This window comes from Mercurialis annua, linkage group LG3 (assembly GCF_937616625.2).
Source record: "Mercurialis annua linkage group LG3, ddMerAnnu1.2, whole genome shotgun sequence".
NCBI lineage: Eukaryota > Viridiplantae > Streptophyta > Magnoliopsida > Malpighiales > Euphorbiaceae > Mercurialis > Mercurialis annua.
In genome coordinates, this window is record NC_065572.1 from 15,588,570 (window position 1) to 15,606,183 (window position 17,614).

A 17,614-nucleotide genomic window follows, 5' to 3' on the forward strand; every position below is an offset into this window, starting at 1 on the left:
GCAATTATTCTTTCATCAAATACCAGCTCCCATTCTTAGTTTTCAACCAACACCACCTTCTTCCCTAGCCAACACGTGTATACAATTCTCACATGTGTTGCCCTTCTAATTTTCATGTTCTTTCCTTCTTTATTGATTTTTTTATCGTTTTTTCAAATTTCCCCTGATTTCTCTCATTTCTTCTTCCCTCTCTCACACGATCTCTCTAATTTCAATCGTTTCTGCTTCTCCATTTACAGTTTTCTTATTCCTTCCTACTTTTTAGCCATTATCAGTGTAGTGTCTAACGTGAATTTAATTTTTAGGGCTCCACATTTGCTATTAACTATATTACCTCTATAAATATCACCATGGTTATGTCTACAAGATCAACTCCTACAAAAGAAAAAATTGATTCTGTTGCTCCTGTCAAAATGAAGCGGAAATTAGTAAAAAAAGCGCAAAAAGATGTTGAAGAAAGTGTTGTTACTTCTGCCTCTGAGAATGTTAAAGCAAAGGGAAAGAAGGTGGATGACACTGGTTTGAAAAGAAGGCGTTTGGCTTTTGATGCTGTACTTGATCCTAAGAAAGTTGAGAAATCCTTGCATATTGAAGAACCAACTCGTTTCGTTCAGGTATTTTTTTTATATGTGTATTTTTCATGTATAACAGATGTATTTTGATATGTTAGGTCATGTTTTGTTTTAAAATTAGTTTATTAAATAAGCTTTTTTCATACATGTATCATTTATGTATATTATATGTATCTTACAGTTGTTTTCATTTTAAGTTTACATTTTTGATATGTTAGGTCATGTTCGGTTTTAAAATTAGTTTATGAAATAAGCTTTTTTAATACATGTATCATTTATGTATATTATATGTATCTTACAGTTGTTTTCATTTTAAGTTTACATTTGTAGGTTCTAAGATCTGTGTTTTTTTTAAATATTATATACTGTGTTGGTGATTTCAATCCTGTTTCTTTTGCTCCATTACAGAATCGGTTGATTGATACCTATTTCCCAAATAGTGAAGTTACTCGAGATGGATTGGGTGTCATATTTTTGAACAAGGTTTTCAAGTTGGATGAAGACGTGGTTAAATTGGCTGTAATTTATTATGTTGTATAATGTATGTATAATGTATGTTATTCTGATATTGAAAGTTATTATGTTGTATAATGTATGTATCTTACATATATAATAAATGTATCTAAACTTAACATGTTACCGGATATGCATATATAAATGTTCTTGTGATACTGAATGTAATACTTGTGTATCATTTATGTATCAGACTTGTATAATATATGTATCTGCAATTAATATCATATCAGATATGTATGTTCTGTGCAATTAGAAATTGACATACAACAATCTTTAATGTATCAGAATTGTATATAATACTTGGAAATTTATAATAGAATAAAAAATACTGAAAGAAATGATAATCTAGGTAGCTTTAGGCATGTTTCGGCATGTTTTCCTATTATGTCCAGCTTGCCCGCATTTTCCACATTTCCCTTTTTTCGGATTTTCCCACTTTGACGTGTACCTACTCTTTTTAGGCCTTCCAGTTCTTGTTCTATGTTGGGGTGGTAAGACAATCATGTTCTTGATATGTTATGGAATAATCCATTCTTCTTCCTTCTCCAGTGGATATACGGTTTCAGAATATGTCGCTAACATAGCTGCATTTGTATAGTATCTTGAACAGTACGCATAAGGTTCAATCTTCTTGTCGGCTAGAAATGCTACGTCATGTTTACAAGGAATTTCATCGATATCAAACTTTTTGCATGTACATGTTCTCTTGACCATATTGACTGTGTATTCTTTACCATTTTCGAGAACTGTTATGATATCATCTGAAGATGGTTTCACCTAGTATAATAAAAACAATATCAAGATACCGTTTATATACATATTTGATACATAGAAGAGACAATTTTATGAAGTTCACAGCAAGTCAGATATATAAAATATACATACAACACAAAATAGTGTTTGTACTTTATAATATGAGATTTACATACCTGTAGTTTCAGTGAATTAATGTAATTGACGCTTTCAGATACCATTTACATGTATCATCGATACATTTTACAAAAATGTTATTTTGACATGATTTAACTGTCTTTTGCTGGTAGTGATTATTAATTGCATGAAGTCGTAAGCATGCTTGAAGAGTTGCTTTATCTTTGAAAGATTGTCCAACTGTCAGATCTATATCTTGTAGTGGATCTGATACTGATTCTTGATTTGATCATTGTTACAGTCTATTGTATCAATTGCAAGAAGTTTTGTATACTGACCTATTTCGACGATTGTATCAGACATGTATCAATCATGTATCGATACGGTATCTTGATCTATCTTTGATTGTGAAATAGCTGTTGAAACACTTGATGATGCATCTGGAAGAATTGTTTGTATCTGGTTAGTATCACTGAAAACTACTATGCAGAGAGGATACACAGTAAAATTGATTTCCCTTTGTGTTGTATCATCACTGGAATAGATTCCATGATGATACAATATTTGAGATAAAAAATTTGAGGAAGAAGACGATGCTATTTTTGAGGAAGAAGACGATGGTATATTTTGTGTATTTGTGATGTGTTTTTGATTTGATATCTTTTAAAAAGAAAAAAATCAAGTGTTATTTGAATCAGTTAGGAAAGAAACCCGTGTTTTAAGAGAATGCAACAACAAATAAGGCGCGGATCCCGTGGTAGATTCTCACTAACAGTAATGAGCTATCTATTACACGTGGCATCATATGATAGGGATGGTGGTGGTGAAAAGTTTTGATTGTTTTTGGTAGTACTGTAAAATAGGAGAGTTAGGTGGTAATTTGTGAAATACTGATTAATTAATGTGGTAAAAATGTGATTTTCTCAATAATATATCCGAAAAATACACTATCTAAACATTCAAAGATTAAAAATTTAACTCAATTCATTGCAAATTTAAACTCATGTTCACTAGCAAATCAAGGGTTATTTTCAACAAAAATATTGATTTTTAACTAAAATTTATCAGCTCTAAATGTTATGAACATGCACCAAACAATAAATATGTATTGGAAATGTATCAAATATATACATTTGAATTATGTAACAAAACTAACAAAATTATAAATACAAGAAAAAGATTTGAACGATCGAATATATATTAAATATATATCTAGATGTATCAATATATATTTGATTATTTTTTGATTTTTTTGTATCGATGCTTTTTCATAAATCGAACTTCTCTGTTAACAAAAATGGAAAGCAAAGATAGTGAACAACTAATAATTAGCAAAAACACAAAATAACAAATGAGCAAAAAGTGGAAAAGTAGGATAGATAAAAAAATTGCAGAAATAAATTATAAAGAGAATAACAAAATAGCAAAATGACAAAATAGCACAATAATATTATATTAAATCCTTTTAAAAGGAATGTATAATTTGAAAAACTGTACCTTAATTAGTGTGGTTGCCCGCACCAGATTTTTTCCTTTGCCCTCAATATGTCATGTGTAACTTTAGGTAGGACATGGTGCTGATGAAAAGTTTTAATAAAAGTTGGTATTTAAGAAAGAAAAGTGGTAACAAAGTAAACAATTTTATTAAAATTGCATTATGTGAAATGTGAGGCCTTTTTTCTTGCTTTTTTGTTATTTTCTCTAAAATTTACTCTTATATTTTATACTCACAATAGCACAAGATTTTAACTCAAAACTTGAATATTTTAATTTTTAAACAATTCGGCCAAAATCCAACTAATATAATTAAATGTGAATTTTTCTCAAGAAACTCAAGATTTCCAAGTTCATAACTTTTAAATTTTAAACATAAAATTTTAAGAGCTAAATCATAAAAATAAAACTTTAAAGTATTCGGTTATTATTTAAGAAAATTTTAACCTTTTAATAAACCTTTTTCAAACAATAATCAAGCTTTAAATTCTCCACATTATATCCAAAACTTTCTCATTTTCGGGTTCAACAAAATTTACAATACCCATGATATTAAAATCATAACTTTAAGAAAAGTTTTAAAATTTCCGAAAATATTAACTACCCATTATTTATTTTAGCTTCTTTTATAGTAAAACCCTTTTGCATGTAAATTTTAAACTTTAAAAATTATGATCTTAGTTAAAGAAGCAAAATTTCTTCCAACTAAACCATACCCATAACTTTGATCACCTTAAAGTATATTTCTTTGTAAAAAAAAAAATCAAGTTTTAAAGTATGTAAAATATGATCCCACAAACACCCAAAACAAGAAATGCATACAAGTACAACTACTAAAATAAATCTAATATTTACCTTTAAGAGTTGTAAAATAAAAAAAAAGATGGTATTTGTGGCTTAGTAGGGTTCGGCAATTTGGAGTAAAAATGGGAGGTTTGAAGTTTGTCTTTTCTTTAAAAAGAAGAAGATGAGTAAAAAGAGAATTTCTATTTTTAGATAATTTTAATTTAATGAAGTGGTAGCTCTTTTGTCTTGTAGAGCAATTAATCCCCAATTAAATGACACCTTTTTACCATGCATTAAGACATATGTCCACCCCCATGTGCTTATACTCACTCAAATATCTTTTTGTCTCTACAAATCTTTTGTGTAGATAATTTTAGCTCTATTCATAAAATAATGCCATTAATAATTATTTTGACGATTTTCGAAATGCTACAAAATCTTTCTTGAAAAACGTTTCCGTACTAATTTAATTTCTTACAAGGTCAAACCTCTTACAAATATATTTATAATCCCTCTTTTAATATTTTAATAATTTAAAACGATTTTAATATTTAATGCCCGAAAATTACGAAAATACCATCCATGCACAAATAATCAATTCACGTAACCATGCACACGTAAAATCAAATAATTAAAATCTAGCATCACAAATAAATCAATCACACGAAATTAACAATCAAAATTAATTTCTAGGTCGGTATCCCAAAAATTCCACGTTTTGAAAATTAGGGGTATTACAAGATGCATAGTGTCTCGATCAGACACATCGTTTTTTAAAGGAAAATTGGTTGGTTTTCTTCATTTTCACATGGATTGATGAGGTGGCATGATCTAGGCCACTCACAAGAATCACAGTTTACTTGGATTGATGAGTTGGCAACATCCTAGCCCTCCAAATCAAACCAAACCAATCTACATCTCCCTCCTCCATAAATTACCCAAAGTAGTAAAAAAGTACATCATTTTCTCCAATTCTTCTTTCACCACCGACCACCATAAAAGCCACTGTAAAACACTTTCGACCACCACCAAACACTACCAAAACATCAAATTCAACTACCCATTTCCCACTCTTATCATGGTTCGAAGAAAAATCGTTGATAACTAACGCTCTAGAGAGCCAAACCCAAATGCACCACCACCCACTGTACCTCCATTGCCGGCCACCAATAGAGCTCGCCAGGTCAAGAAAACCGCCTCCGGGGCAACAAGATTGGGGTTGACCACGCCGGCCTCACTAACCCGGCGTTTTGAGGCACCGTTCCAAATTCAAACTGAATAAGAGGAAGAGTGGTTCCTTAAAATTAAGGATAGCGTGCTAGCGTTCCTTTTCCAAATCGATTGGGTTTCAATAGCAGAATTGGGGTTAGAAACGGAGATCAAGGCTCACTTGGATGTGTAGGGTTTGATGTTTTAGCAAAGCAAACACATGATGTAATTTCCCAAGTTTTGCATTGGTATCGGAGTACTAGCGTCTTAGTTTCCGATTGTGTATGTGTCGATTCTTATCCATGTGACTTGTTATGTTTATTTTAGAAGTATTTAGTTTTGATCTTATGGTTATGGAGTTATGTTCTTTGAGGTTTGATTTGATTCCGGTTTAATTTCCATTGAATTTTGACATTTGAGTTTAAGATTCACATGAGTTTCATTTCAGTATCATACATGTGTCTGGAAATATTTTATGAGTTTCATAATAGTTTCACTGTTTTGTTTCTTCGAGTTTCTCCTTGGTATCGAGGTAGTACGGAGCACCATTGTTGCTCGTACTTTATGTTTAGGAGTATATTGAATGTTTATTGAGGCTTTTCATTGTTCCAAGTGTTTAACCCTTCATTATAGTCAAGAAAAACCAAGTTTCAGAAGCTTAAGTAGTTTGGATGATCGTTTGCCGTTTGGACGATCGTTTACTTGCATTTTTGAACTCCCAGCTTTTTTAACGACCACTTGGACGATCGTTCAAAGTTATTTGGACGATTGTTCACAGTCTTGAACGATCTTTCAGTCCATTTTTCTATATATACAAGTCCACCGAGTCAAAAACGCCATTTTTTATCATTTCTTTGAAGTTTCTCACTCTAAACCCTAAATTATCTCTCTAGAAACCTATGGAATCAAATCCTAACCTATATAAATCTTCTAAACTCCTTATATCATCATCTAGATCAAGAATCTATGGTTGTATATGGTTTTCTTGGATTTTTGAAGATTTTGTTCTATAACTTCAAACTTCCATATCTCTTTGATCTCTTGGTCAAATTCTCTAATTTTTGGAGGAGATCTTACTTATAGGTATATATAATAACCCATTTTTAATTATTTGTTGATTTGATGAGTTTTGATGATGGTTTTTTTTATGTTGGATTGTTCTTGATTTCATGTCATTTTTGACTTGGAATTTCTTTTGATCATATTCATTTATTTTTTATCTTTTGAGTTTGATTTCATTGGCATGGAGTGAGTTCCTATGATAAGCAATTTTCTGGGAATTTTGTATGCATGTGGGTTATTTAGGTTTAAGGTTGAATCAAGTTGAATTTCATGCTTATCTTTGATATTTTGGTTGAATGCAATGCCTAAGTATGTTTTTGTAACTTTTGCCATAACATGCAAGGTGAATTTATGGGTTGATATAATCTGAAAATTTATTATATATGGTGTAAATGCATGGTAGATCCATCTTGAGGTCTTATTTGGCATGCTTGATGATTTCATGGGCTTAATTGCCATAATTGCTAAGTTTGGGGACCTAAATGACATGTTTAAAAAATTTATGCATGTTATGTTGCTGGAAATTGTACTTTAGGGCTGATCATATGATTTTTATCAATTGGTTTGGTTTTAGTGTGTTTTGGCGAATTTTTAAGTTTAGTGACTGTTGATAAAAACAAGCAAGCGTATTAATTCCAACTCGTAATATAATGGACTTTAAGTCCGGGTTGTCGAATCCACGAGGAATATAATGTTATGATGAGGATGAGTTTAGTTGTCACTCAATTCGTTTGACACGCAAATAGCAAGATTTTCAGATCACGATGAAATAAAATAAAAGCAACTAAAGTAAAAAAAAAAACTAAAATCTAGCAATTAACTAATCAAGCAAATGATTAACTAAGATTGGATTAAAAACAAGTGTAATAACATCTATGGGTTGCTAATTAGGGCCGGTTGAATCCTAGGAATCAGGATTGTTAAGAGGCGCCGGTTTTTGATCAAGCTATTTTAAAGCCCTAAGTTTCGCTCCCTCGAGTCAAGAACTAGGAAAATTGCAACAAATTAACCAATCGACATCTAAATCGCCCTAGCGTAATTAGATGTTGAATAAGCCAATAGATTAGAATTACGCACGCCAACTTCAAAGACCGCCTAATTCCTAAACTGCCCTCGTGTGATTAGGTCCTAGGTTTGTAGTTAGTCGAGTCCGTCTAATTAAATGACCCTCGTCTAAGTAATTAGACTTTGATCCTAGGTTAATAGATCACACTAACCTAGGCATTAAGAGCACATAGCCACAATAAACCAATAGCCAAAACAACATTCTAATCCCTAATCAACTAACATGCCTTCATCAACAACCCCCAAACAAGGGGTTTAGCCAACCATCACTAATCTAACATTAACAACTAAGCAATAATCAATAAACATACTAAAAGTAAGAATAATTATCTTAAGTAAGAAGAGAAGCAATATCATAAACAAGATAATGAAGATTCAAAGTAAAAGCTTGCATTAATGGAGATAAAATCCAAGTTACAAAATCTGAAAATTAATTGAAGAACACTAAGAACAATGAAGATCCTTTCCCAAAATAGAGAGCAACAAGAACATCAAACACCTAAAAATTGATGTTTCCTCACTAATGAGACATACCCTAAAAATATAAATAAAGTTGTTTATATAGTACTCATAGAAAGGGAATAAAAGACAACCTATTACATGAGTGTTTGGCCAAAGAAGGAAGTGGGCCTAAGTCTTGAGCCTTTTAAATTTGAAAGCTGAGAATTGGTTTTGCACTAGTCTAGATCGTGACCCTTAGCATAAGTAAGAGTCATGATCGTGACCTCCTTTGCTGGGAAGGTCTTGGTACATTTTCCATACTAGGTCTAGATCGTGGCCTTCCCCCAGCTTTAGGGTCACGATCTTGACATAAGTTAATTATCTATTGCACAACCACTAACTTCAAAACTTCATAACTCAATGTAGAAACCTCCAAATGAGTTGGTTATTGAACCCGTGGAAAGCTTAGGATGTTAATTTTATTTCTTATGAAGAACACAAACACGTTAGAAGTCTCTAACCACTCTAAAATTGTCAAATATTGCAGTAGGGTCAGATTCTCATGTATGCAAATGTGCTTTCTGCGTCTCTAAGACTTTGCCACATCGTTTCTTTATCAATTCTTCCCACTTTTAAGCTAAATACGCTTCGTAACGCTCCAATGTTCCTAAAAAAACACACGTATGATAAAGCACACAAATACCTTGCAATACGTTATAAAATACACTAAAGCGCACAGAAACGACTCGAGTATATATGAGTATTTTTTACTCCTAACAAGGACCAAACAGCATTTATTGTAATTTGAGGCACTAAACGGTATTTTTCCAAATATGAGTTAATGTTTCCTTAGGGGATGTTTTAATAAAATATTTTGATTAAAATATTTTATGGAAGGAAATGAAATTTATTTGAAATGTTTTTGCTTTTAATTAAGCGTTTTGCCAATTTTCGATAATCAAGGAGTTTTTGGCATTTTTGCCATTTTACAATATTGAAGCCATAAGGGTTGATTTGAAAGAAGTTTTAAGATAAAAAGTTTTACAATGGTTTTGGATTTTTCCTAGAGTCTAGACGCGCTCCGAATAAGTATTTTGTCGGTTTTTACGAAAAATGAGGTTTTCGTGTTTTTAAGCCGAAACAGTTTTTTTAGTTGGAACTTGTTCTCGAAATGGAAGTGAGGTAGTAAATTTCTGGGAGAACTAGAGTTTAACTATGTTTTGAGATATTTTTACCGTGTTGACGGGTTTTTAAGTTTCGGGCTTGAAAACGGGGATTCTGCCGAAACGAGCGTTTTAACGCTATAACTATGTTGTGATTTTAAAGGTGATTTTACTATTTCAGAAAGGTGGTTTTAAATGGAGCGTAGTCGGAATTTGGAAATCCTTTAAATTTGGCAATTTGTGATTTTCTCGATTTACGTGTTTTTACGTGTTTCGAGTGTAATCAAGTATTGGCTTACTTATAATTTGTTTTAATGTGTTATGGCTTGTGATAGAATTCTAGAGTTAGGCGGGGCCTTTTCTGTGTGATTAGATATTAACGTTAACTCTAATTCCTAGACCCGCTTATATCGAGGGAGTCAGCATCGGAGCTGGTGTAATCTCGAGTAATGTTCATGTGGCGGAGATTATACCGTGATTACGCGGTTTCTGTGAGTTTTATTTGTTATATTTATTTTATTAAGAAAATGTTATTTTAAATTGCGCAAAGTATTTCATTATCTCTTTTTGAAATGAATTGCGAACGATCGTATGGAAAACATGGAACGTGCTACCTAATAGGCGTCATTAGGACTGCGTACGCACCAGTAATGATCGAACTTAGGAAATGTGATTGTACACGTGTATTGAGGATGATAGTTCGAGCTCGGTGGATTAAGTTCTCGGGCCATATGTTTAGCAATAGTACTCGGTTGATTAAGTTCTCGGGCTATGCGCTGGTGATGTACTCGATTGATTAAATTCTCGGGTTTCACAACTTGGGGATTAAGTGAAGATGTGCTCATTGGATTAAATTCTCGGGTATCACGACTCCTTGGATTGTGAAATTATGAGTTGAGGTTTAAGTGTTTGATCGACGTAGCGTTCGGTGGATTAATTTCTCAGGAGCCGCGATCACTTGGATTTTTGATGATATTACGGAATATCACGAGTTTGAGGATTAGGGTTCCACTGATTCCTGTATTGATTTATATATGTTCTAATGTTTTGGTTTTCGAACTTAATAATTAGATATGACTTATAGAACTCATTCAGTTTTGACTAACCCCGTTGTTGTTTCAAAATTTCAGGTTTTATCGAGTAGAGCGTGGACTTTAATTTTCTTTCGGATGCTCGATTTTCAAGAAAAGGAGTCGTGTCGCTTTTACTTCTTAGTCTGCAGTTACTCGTTAGACTTAGAATCTGATGTTGTATGTTTCAACTTTGTCGTTTGATTTTTGCACTCTATTTAAAATAATTTTATTTATTTATAAAATGTTTCCGTCTTCTTATCTCGCGTTTATTTTCTTTAAGTTTCGGTGAGATGAGAGTTGGAGTCTCGGGTTGCCTCCGAGCATGCGATTGTATGTTTTATGTAATTAATTTGTTTGTCGTTTTCTGAGGCTTGCTACGGATTCCGGAGCAACAACTTCTGTTCCCTAGTGTTGGTTGCGTTGCCATGAAATCGGGTCGTGACACATGAGGTGTACGAACCGTTGGTGTGGGAAATTTTTCACAACAGTGCGACAAGATTCTCTTCGGGCCGTTTGGTTCCATTTGGGTGGGGCGAGTCATTCAGTGATCGTGGTGGATTTTGCTAATAAGTTTCGGATGAAAAACACTGGAATTCGAATCATGCCAGATACATATGATATAGAGTTGGTTTGGGGTAAACTGACCGGCGAGGCGGCATATCGAGCACGGACCGGTAAGTTGAACGATGTGAGAAACACCGCACTAGTTGTAGTTTAAAATGGTTAGGTCATACCTTTAGTGGCAAGCATGAGTTCAACAAAGTGGCAGAGATAGAACTGTTTATGACAAAGTGTCTCTTATACCCGAGAGTTGAAGATTTCCGTCTCGATATGGCGAATAGGCTTGTGAAGTACTTACTCGATCGCGGTTCTGAAGCAATCCGCAAAGATTGGGCATGGTTGGTTTGTGACGCTTTTGCCAAAGTGGTATAATGTTGATCTATCTCGTTTCATAGCTCTTCTTGCCCGGGTGATCAATGCCACACACTTAGAGGTGGCGGCTATGTAAAAGATGGCGAAGTTGTGCCATGCTTCAAGCGCATGGTGTGGGTGAATGCACACGGATCGGAAGCGGCTTTTAGGTCGGAGTTCCCAAATGTGAACCCTTTTGATGTACCATCAATGCCAAGTCAAAGAGGAGTAGCACGCCGAAAAGGAAAAAGCAAGGTTGGGGAATCTTCACAAGCCGAGGAGGCAATACCCGAGGGGGTGATTTTGGAAGAAATGAGCAAGAAGGAGCGGGAACTCAAGAGGAAGATTTTGTAGAGAAGAGTCGCCAAATGCATGGCAGAACCAAGGAGGTGTTTGAAAATGCTCCAATACGAGCAAGGCCGGATGAAATCTACGCTCAAGCGTTAAGAGGCCTACATGCGGCGATATTTCAATTCGCTTAACAGAGAGCACTACCCATCTCCCTCACATCTCTCGAGCCCCGGCGTTCTATTGAACAAGATTTGATATTCTAACCCAAACTCGTTTTTAATTTTCGCATTTATATTATTTCTTAGCATTTGAGGACATTGCTTAGAAATAGTGTGAGAGGGTTGGAAAATTAAATCTCGCTTTTTAGTTGTTTTAGGATTGTTTTTATGTTTTGTGTATGTTGTTTTAGTTTAATATTTTAGGAGTTTGAATTGTTTTAGGTTGTGATGCTTTGGTACCTTGAAAGCATGAAGCCTTTTGCTTATTTTTGTAAGCATTTTATCTAAGTTGAATGTAATGCTTGAACCTTACCAATTGTCGATGTTCCTATTAATGAATGCTTACAATGATGTTTCTCGAGTTAACAATTGTATGACATGATTCGACAGGATGAGGTTGAACTCACTGCTAGTATTTGTGACCCTCGATGCATTTTCAATTTAGCTTGATGCGGATTAATAATGTGTATGTTGTACAACTGTGTTAATTTTCAAACCTTAAACATACTTGGCATAGTTGTGTAATTTCTAGCATATGGCAAAACACATATTTTCCATTGATAATTTCGAGCCCAATTTTTGTTGTGTTTTGCATGCTTAGTCCTAAAACTTGCTCGATGTCCGTTCAAGATTACATTGTTGAGTTTTTGACAATTAGGTGATTATGGCAATTAGGATTACACACTTCTTTTAAACCACTTTAAAAGCCTACTCATTTGCCCCTAGATAACACAAACTCGAGTCTAAGACTTTTCTTGTTTTTAACCACATTTTTACACATTTGACCTTTCAAAATTTACCTCTTTAAATACCACATTTAACTTGATTGACTTCAATGTTGGAAACACTTGACCTTGACTTGGTGAAAAGAAAATAAGAAGTGAACAAAATGCCATAGTTAGAAAAAAAAATATGAAGAGAGAATAAGGAAATTAATTAACAAAGAAAGAAAAAGAAAAATGATTGCAAAAGAATAAATAAAGGCATGGAAAAGTAGAAAATATTCACATTGTGCAAAGGCCTAATTACTTAAAAAAAACCACCTTGTAACATTTTTCCGTTTATACCCTGACCTAGGAAAAAGTTCATTGGTATAAACGAAAAAACATTACAAGATGGGGTTTTTTTAAGTAATTGGGCCTTGTGCAATATACCAAGTTAGATCAATATGATATGAATTGTGAGTTAATCATCAAGTTATTTGTTTAGCCAAATGTTGCCTTTCTACCTACCCCAACCCTTAGCCCCGTTACAACCCAATCAAGTCCATATGATAGTTGTCGAAAACCGAACTTAGTAGTCGAATACGTACTATGAGCAAGCCTATGGTGGGATATTAAACTCCCTAGGTCACTAGGGTTACCTCAAATTACAAAATGATCACTAAACTTCATTTTGTTACAAAATGGTCACTAAACTATACCTTTTGTTACAAAGGGGTGTCACTCATATAAAACGCACCGTTTTCAAGCTAATATTGTTACAAAAAGAACACTAAACTTTTCATGAATTACAAAAAAGTCATTGAATTATATTTTTTATTACAAAAAGGTCACTGAACTATGTCCCTTTTTGTAATTTTGACTTGCCACGTAAGCAAAAATATTGCATTTTATATGAGTGACACCCCTTTGTAACAAAAGGTATAGTTCAGTGACTGTTTTGTAACAAAATGAAGTTTAGTGATTATTTTGTAATTCAAGGTAACCTTAGTGACCCAGAGAGTTTATTATCCGCCTATGGTGACTTCGCATGCATTTTGTACACCCTAAACTTTTGAGCGGGTGAAAACTTGAGAGGATTATGCCATTAATTTAAACTTAAGAACTATGTCATGTTTTGCCTAAGATAGCTTGTGACCAATTTGTTTACATGTCCCACATATGATAGCAACCTCGATGATGTAACTTGTTTCATTAATATGCTTTCGTGATTGTAGTCTTAATGTTGTCGGATCATGTCATTATAATTCCATTGCATTCATCATTTGTTTGCATCACTCCTAGTTGTCGGTACTTAAAGCATCTTTTCGAGTATTCATTGGTTTGGAATGTAGGTGTTTGTTACATGTTCAAGTATGATTTCATTAATTAGCATATGTTCTTGAGTAGGATTCATTTCTAGCTTGAGAACAAGCAAGGGTTAAGTGTGAGGAGGTTTGATAGGAGTAGAATACTCCTAGTAATTGAGTCGGTTTTGCATCGCTTTATTATGTTTATTATGCAAATATGGGTGTTTATGTGCCTTATTGCATGTTTGAGTGTTTCAGGTACATTAGAGCGAATGCATAACTATTTTGGACGAAAAGTGAGAAGAATTGATGAATCAACGAAGCGGCAAAGTCACAAGCGAAGAAGCAAAGCAAGATATCACCACAAATGGGCATGTCTCGATCGAGACACCCTATGTCTCGATCGAGACATCAAGAAAAAGTATGGCAAGGTTGCTTAGCTTTTCCATCTCTATCGAGAAGCTTCATCATCAATCGAGAAGCTTGTGATATCAAGATATGCCTCGATCGAGACGCCCTTGTCTCAATCGAGACGTGTTAAAATGACTTCAGGATTTCAAAAATGGAAGAAACAAGACTTCAGGCCCACTTCCATTTTTGTCCAGACAACACTTGTACTAGGTGCTTTTATTTTTCTTTTTGTAAGCCTATATAAGGTATTTTGTCTCATTTTAATGGATACAAAATTTTACACTTTTGACAAGAACAATTATTCTCTCTAGTTTTAGCATTTTGTAGTATTCTTTTAGGGTTTTGATCCACCAACTTCATCTTTTTCAGAATTTTATATTCCACCATTGTTGGTGATTTGAAGATTTATTGTAGAATAAGTTTTATCTTATTAATACACGTTATTATTGTGGCTTCAAATCTTCTAAGTAAATGTACCTCTATTATGTTTTCTTCTTGTTTAATAGTTATTGTTGCGATGAGCATGGTTGGCTAAACCCCCATTATTTGGGGGTTGATTATGAACTTGCAAATGTTGTGTCGATTGGTCTTATATATTATGGCTTGTATAAACATATCTTAATCATAGATCTTAATGCTTGTTTAGGACTAGATACCCTAAGCATGATTTACGTTTGTTTGATGCATTGAGAGATGGTTGAATGAATATATTTTTATGATTAGGAGCCTACGCAATGATGCCGCGAGAGCGAGTTAGGATTTAGGTAGTTGTGGGTTGGATTAATCATCGTTTATCGCTTAATCGAATGTACATAGGATCACGAGAGTGTATCAGGCTACGTTTAGTTACTGAGTTGACAGTTTTGTCATTCGTTGAGGCTCTAGAGAGCGGGAACGATGCCTTAGAAACAACTCAGTTTGTGTTTATAGCCATGATATGCATATTCGGTTAATGCATTATTTGTTAGCTAAGTTTCGACCTCCAAACGTCTTTACTATTATTATTAATTCCTTATTTGCTTTACCGTTTCTATTGCAAGTTTTGTGTTTAGTATTGAGTTATCTATTATTGTTTTAGTAGTCATAATTCAGTTTCGTTTGTAGTTTTTTAAAGTATTTCTGATATCTGCTTCTTGTTGCTAACCGAATTGAGATTCAAGATCAATTTATTCTCATCAAATCCCTTTCATCCTTGTGGGTTTGATACCGGACTTTAGTCCACTCTATTGCAAGTTGCGATACCATATACTTGCAGTCAACGACCAACATGCAACACAATAAGGCGTTGTTCATCACAGCCAAAATCCTGGGAAAGCGCACCAACACTGTCATGATTGATGATGGATCTGCCATCAATGTCTATCCGTCGCTGATAAACCCGTCTGATATAGTTATCAGAGCTTAGGACGAGACAAAAAGAGGGGTGGAAGGAACTTTCAAAGACATAGTGAAAGTTGGACTTATCGAGGCATGGGTGGAATTCATTCTATTGGACATACCGATTACCTTCTCATTTCTACTGGAAGGCCATGGTTCCATGATTTGGGAGGAGTGCCTTATACACTTCACCGGAAGATAAAATTCCCATATGAGGGAGGAATAGCCACAATCGAGGACGAGTCTGGCAAGGCAATCAACATGATCAAGTTCGCAGAAAGCGAGATCATTCCTATACTAGGATTCCTGATCTTAGCCGTTCGTGCTAAAGAGAACGCCTTCATGAATTCATAGGGAGTCCTCATGATGAAGAATGCCAACTACCTGCCAAAAATGGGGATTGCAAAATCACTTCAAGCCTTGTCAGAGCTGCTAGATTTCAAGGGTCAGAATACCAAGGCAGGCTTGGGTTTCAACGAAGAGAAAGAGTCAAAACGAGTTCTAAGGAATAGTTTGGCTGGCTGCTTTATGGCTAAAGAGGCCAAGTGTAATACCCCATTTTTTATGTTTATTAAGTGGTGCCACGTGTTCTAATTTGCAGTAGTTTAAGATAAGGAGGTCGAGAATGAACTAAAATATTTTGGATTTAGACCAAGGAATATCTATTTTAATTATCGTGAATTGATAACTTAAATTGGAAATTTAACTTGGTTAAGAGCGGGATTAATGGACTAAAGAAAAATTGAGGTAAAGAAAAATTAAAATAAAATAAATAAAGGTTCCGGGATAATTTTTATAATACCAAATTCCGTTAATTATGATTAAGAAATTATCGTCAAAGTTTCGTTTAATTACGAAATTAAATTGGATTAAATTAGATGAGAAGTTTAGTATTTGAATTGAATGGTATTTTGTGGAGGAACTTGCATGTCACCTTTGATCACTAACTCATACCTATAAGTAGCCCCACCATTCACTTCATCTTCCATTTCAAATCTGAAATCAAAAACATAACCCTAAGCTTCCATAATCATCATTATCACCATCTTCACTACCATCTTCATCATCATTGCTATCTTCATCAACTACGATGGAGTCTGTTTCTTCCATTTCCGACATCCGTTCTCTGAAAGTTTAGCTCGGTTGGAGAATAACTCACCAAGGATTAAGGTATACTTTTTACATTCTAATTTGGATGTGGTTTTGAGTGATTTTGTTGAGTTTAAAGTGGTTATATAAACAGCTTTGGAAGTTATGTGGACGCTGAGTTTAGGGGTAGTTTTGATGGCTGTTTTGAGCGTTTTTCTTGCTGGAAATTGAGTGTATGGCGTGTGAGCATGTCAGAATGAACCCCGACTAGCTCGGTTTTGCTCCAAGGAGCAGAGCCCGTTCTGCCCATCGAGCAGAAACCTGCTCGCAGAACAGCAAGCGGGTCTTGTTTAAGAGACTGTTTGTGCAGCCCCAAAACTACTCGGGGGAGCATGTTCAGACCAGTTTTTCACCCCCTACGCATGTCGAAATTATCTTGAGTCAAAGTTGTATACGGAGTTGCAGAGTTTAACATTGCAGTTTTTAATTAGAGTTTGGACTGTTTTTAGAGGCTATTTTGATAGCTCAAAATTGACTAGTTAACTCGGTTGAACTATCTCGGGACTCACACCTTGGGTATAAGAAGTGACATGAGTTAACTCGGTGGAACTATCTCAGGACTATGTCACATGGTAGCGGTTAACTCGGTTGAACTATATCAGGATCATACCATATGGATTTGATTCGATTAATACGTTTTGATACAGATTTAGATTTGAGTATAGTAAGTGTTTTTAAGATTAGGGTTTTGATCGGATCAAATAGTTGGTTTGGTTTGATATGTGTTTTCAGATTGGATATTAGTTTGTGTTCTGTCTGTGCAATTTATGTTTATAATACCTTTGTAAATACGAACTCACTCAGTGTCGACTGACCTCCTCACAGTGTTTCTAGTTCAGGTTTGTTTTGATGTTACGTGGCCGAACTTCCATTTTATATTCCGGAAGTCTCTATGCAAAACATTCAGGAAAATCTTTGTTCCTCGCTAGAACTACAGTAGTCATTAGTAGTAGACCTTGTTTTGTAGTAAACGATTATATGATTGTATACTTTA

General features: G+C 34.3%; 1 protein-coding gene across 1 annotated transcript; it reads right to left on the minus strand.

Moving 5' to 3' along the window:
* Positions 1–1,350: 1,350 nt before the first annotated feature.
* Positions 1,351–2,357, minus strand: LOC126672358 (uncharacterized). The gene is made up of 2 exons (XM_050366309.2): positions 2,018–2,357; positions 1,351–1,865 (listed from the first exon to the last, which is right to left on the minus strand). Exons 1-2 carry the CDS (start codon positions 2,060–2,062, stop codon positions 1,605–1,607), a joined length of 306 nt encoding a protein of 101 aa, XP_050222266.1. The 5' UTR covers positions 2,063–2,357; the 3' UTR covers positions 1,351–1,604.
* Positions 2,358–17,614: the final 15,257 nt, after the last annotated feature.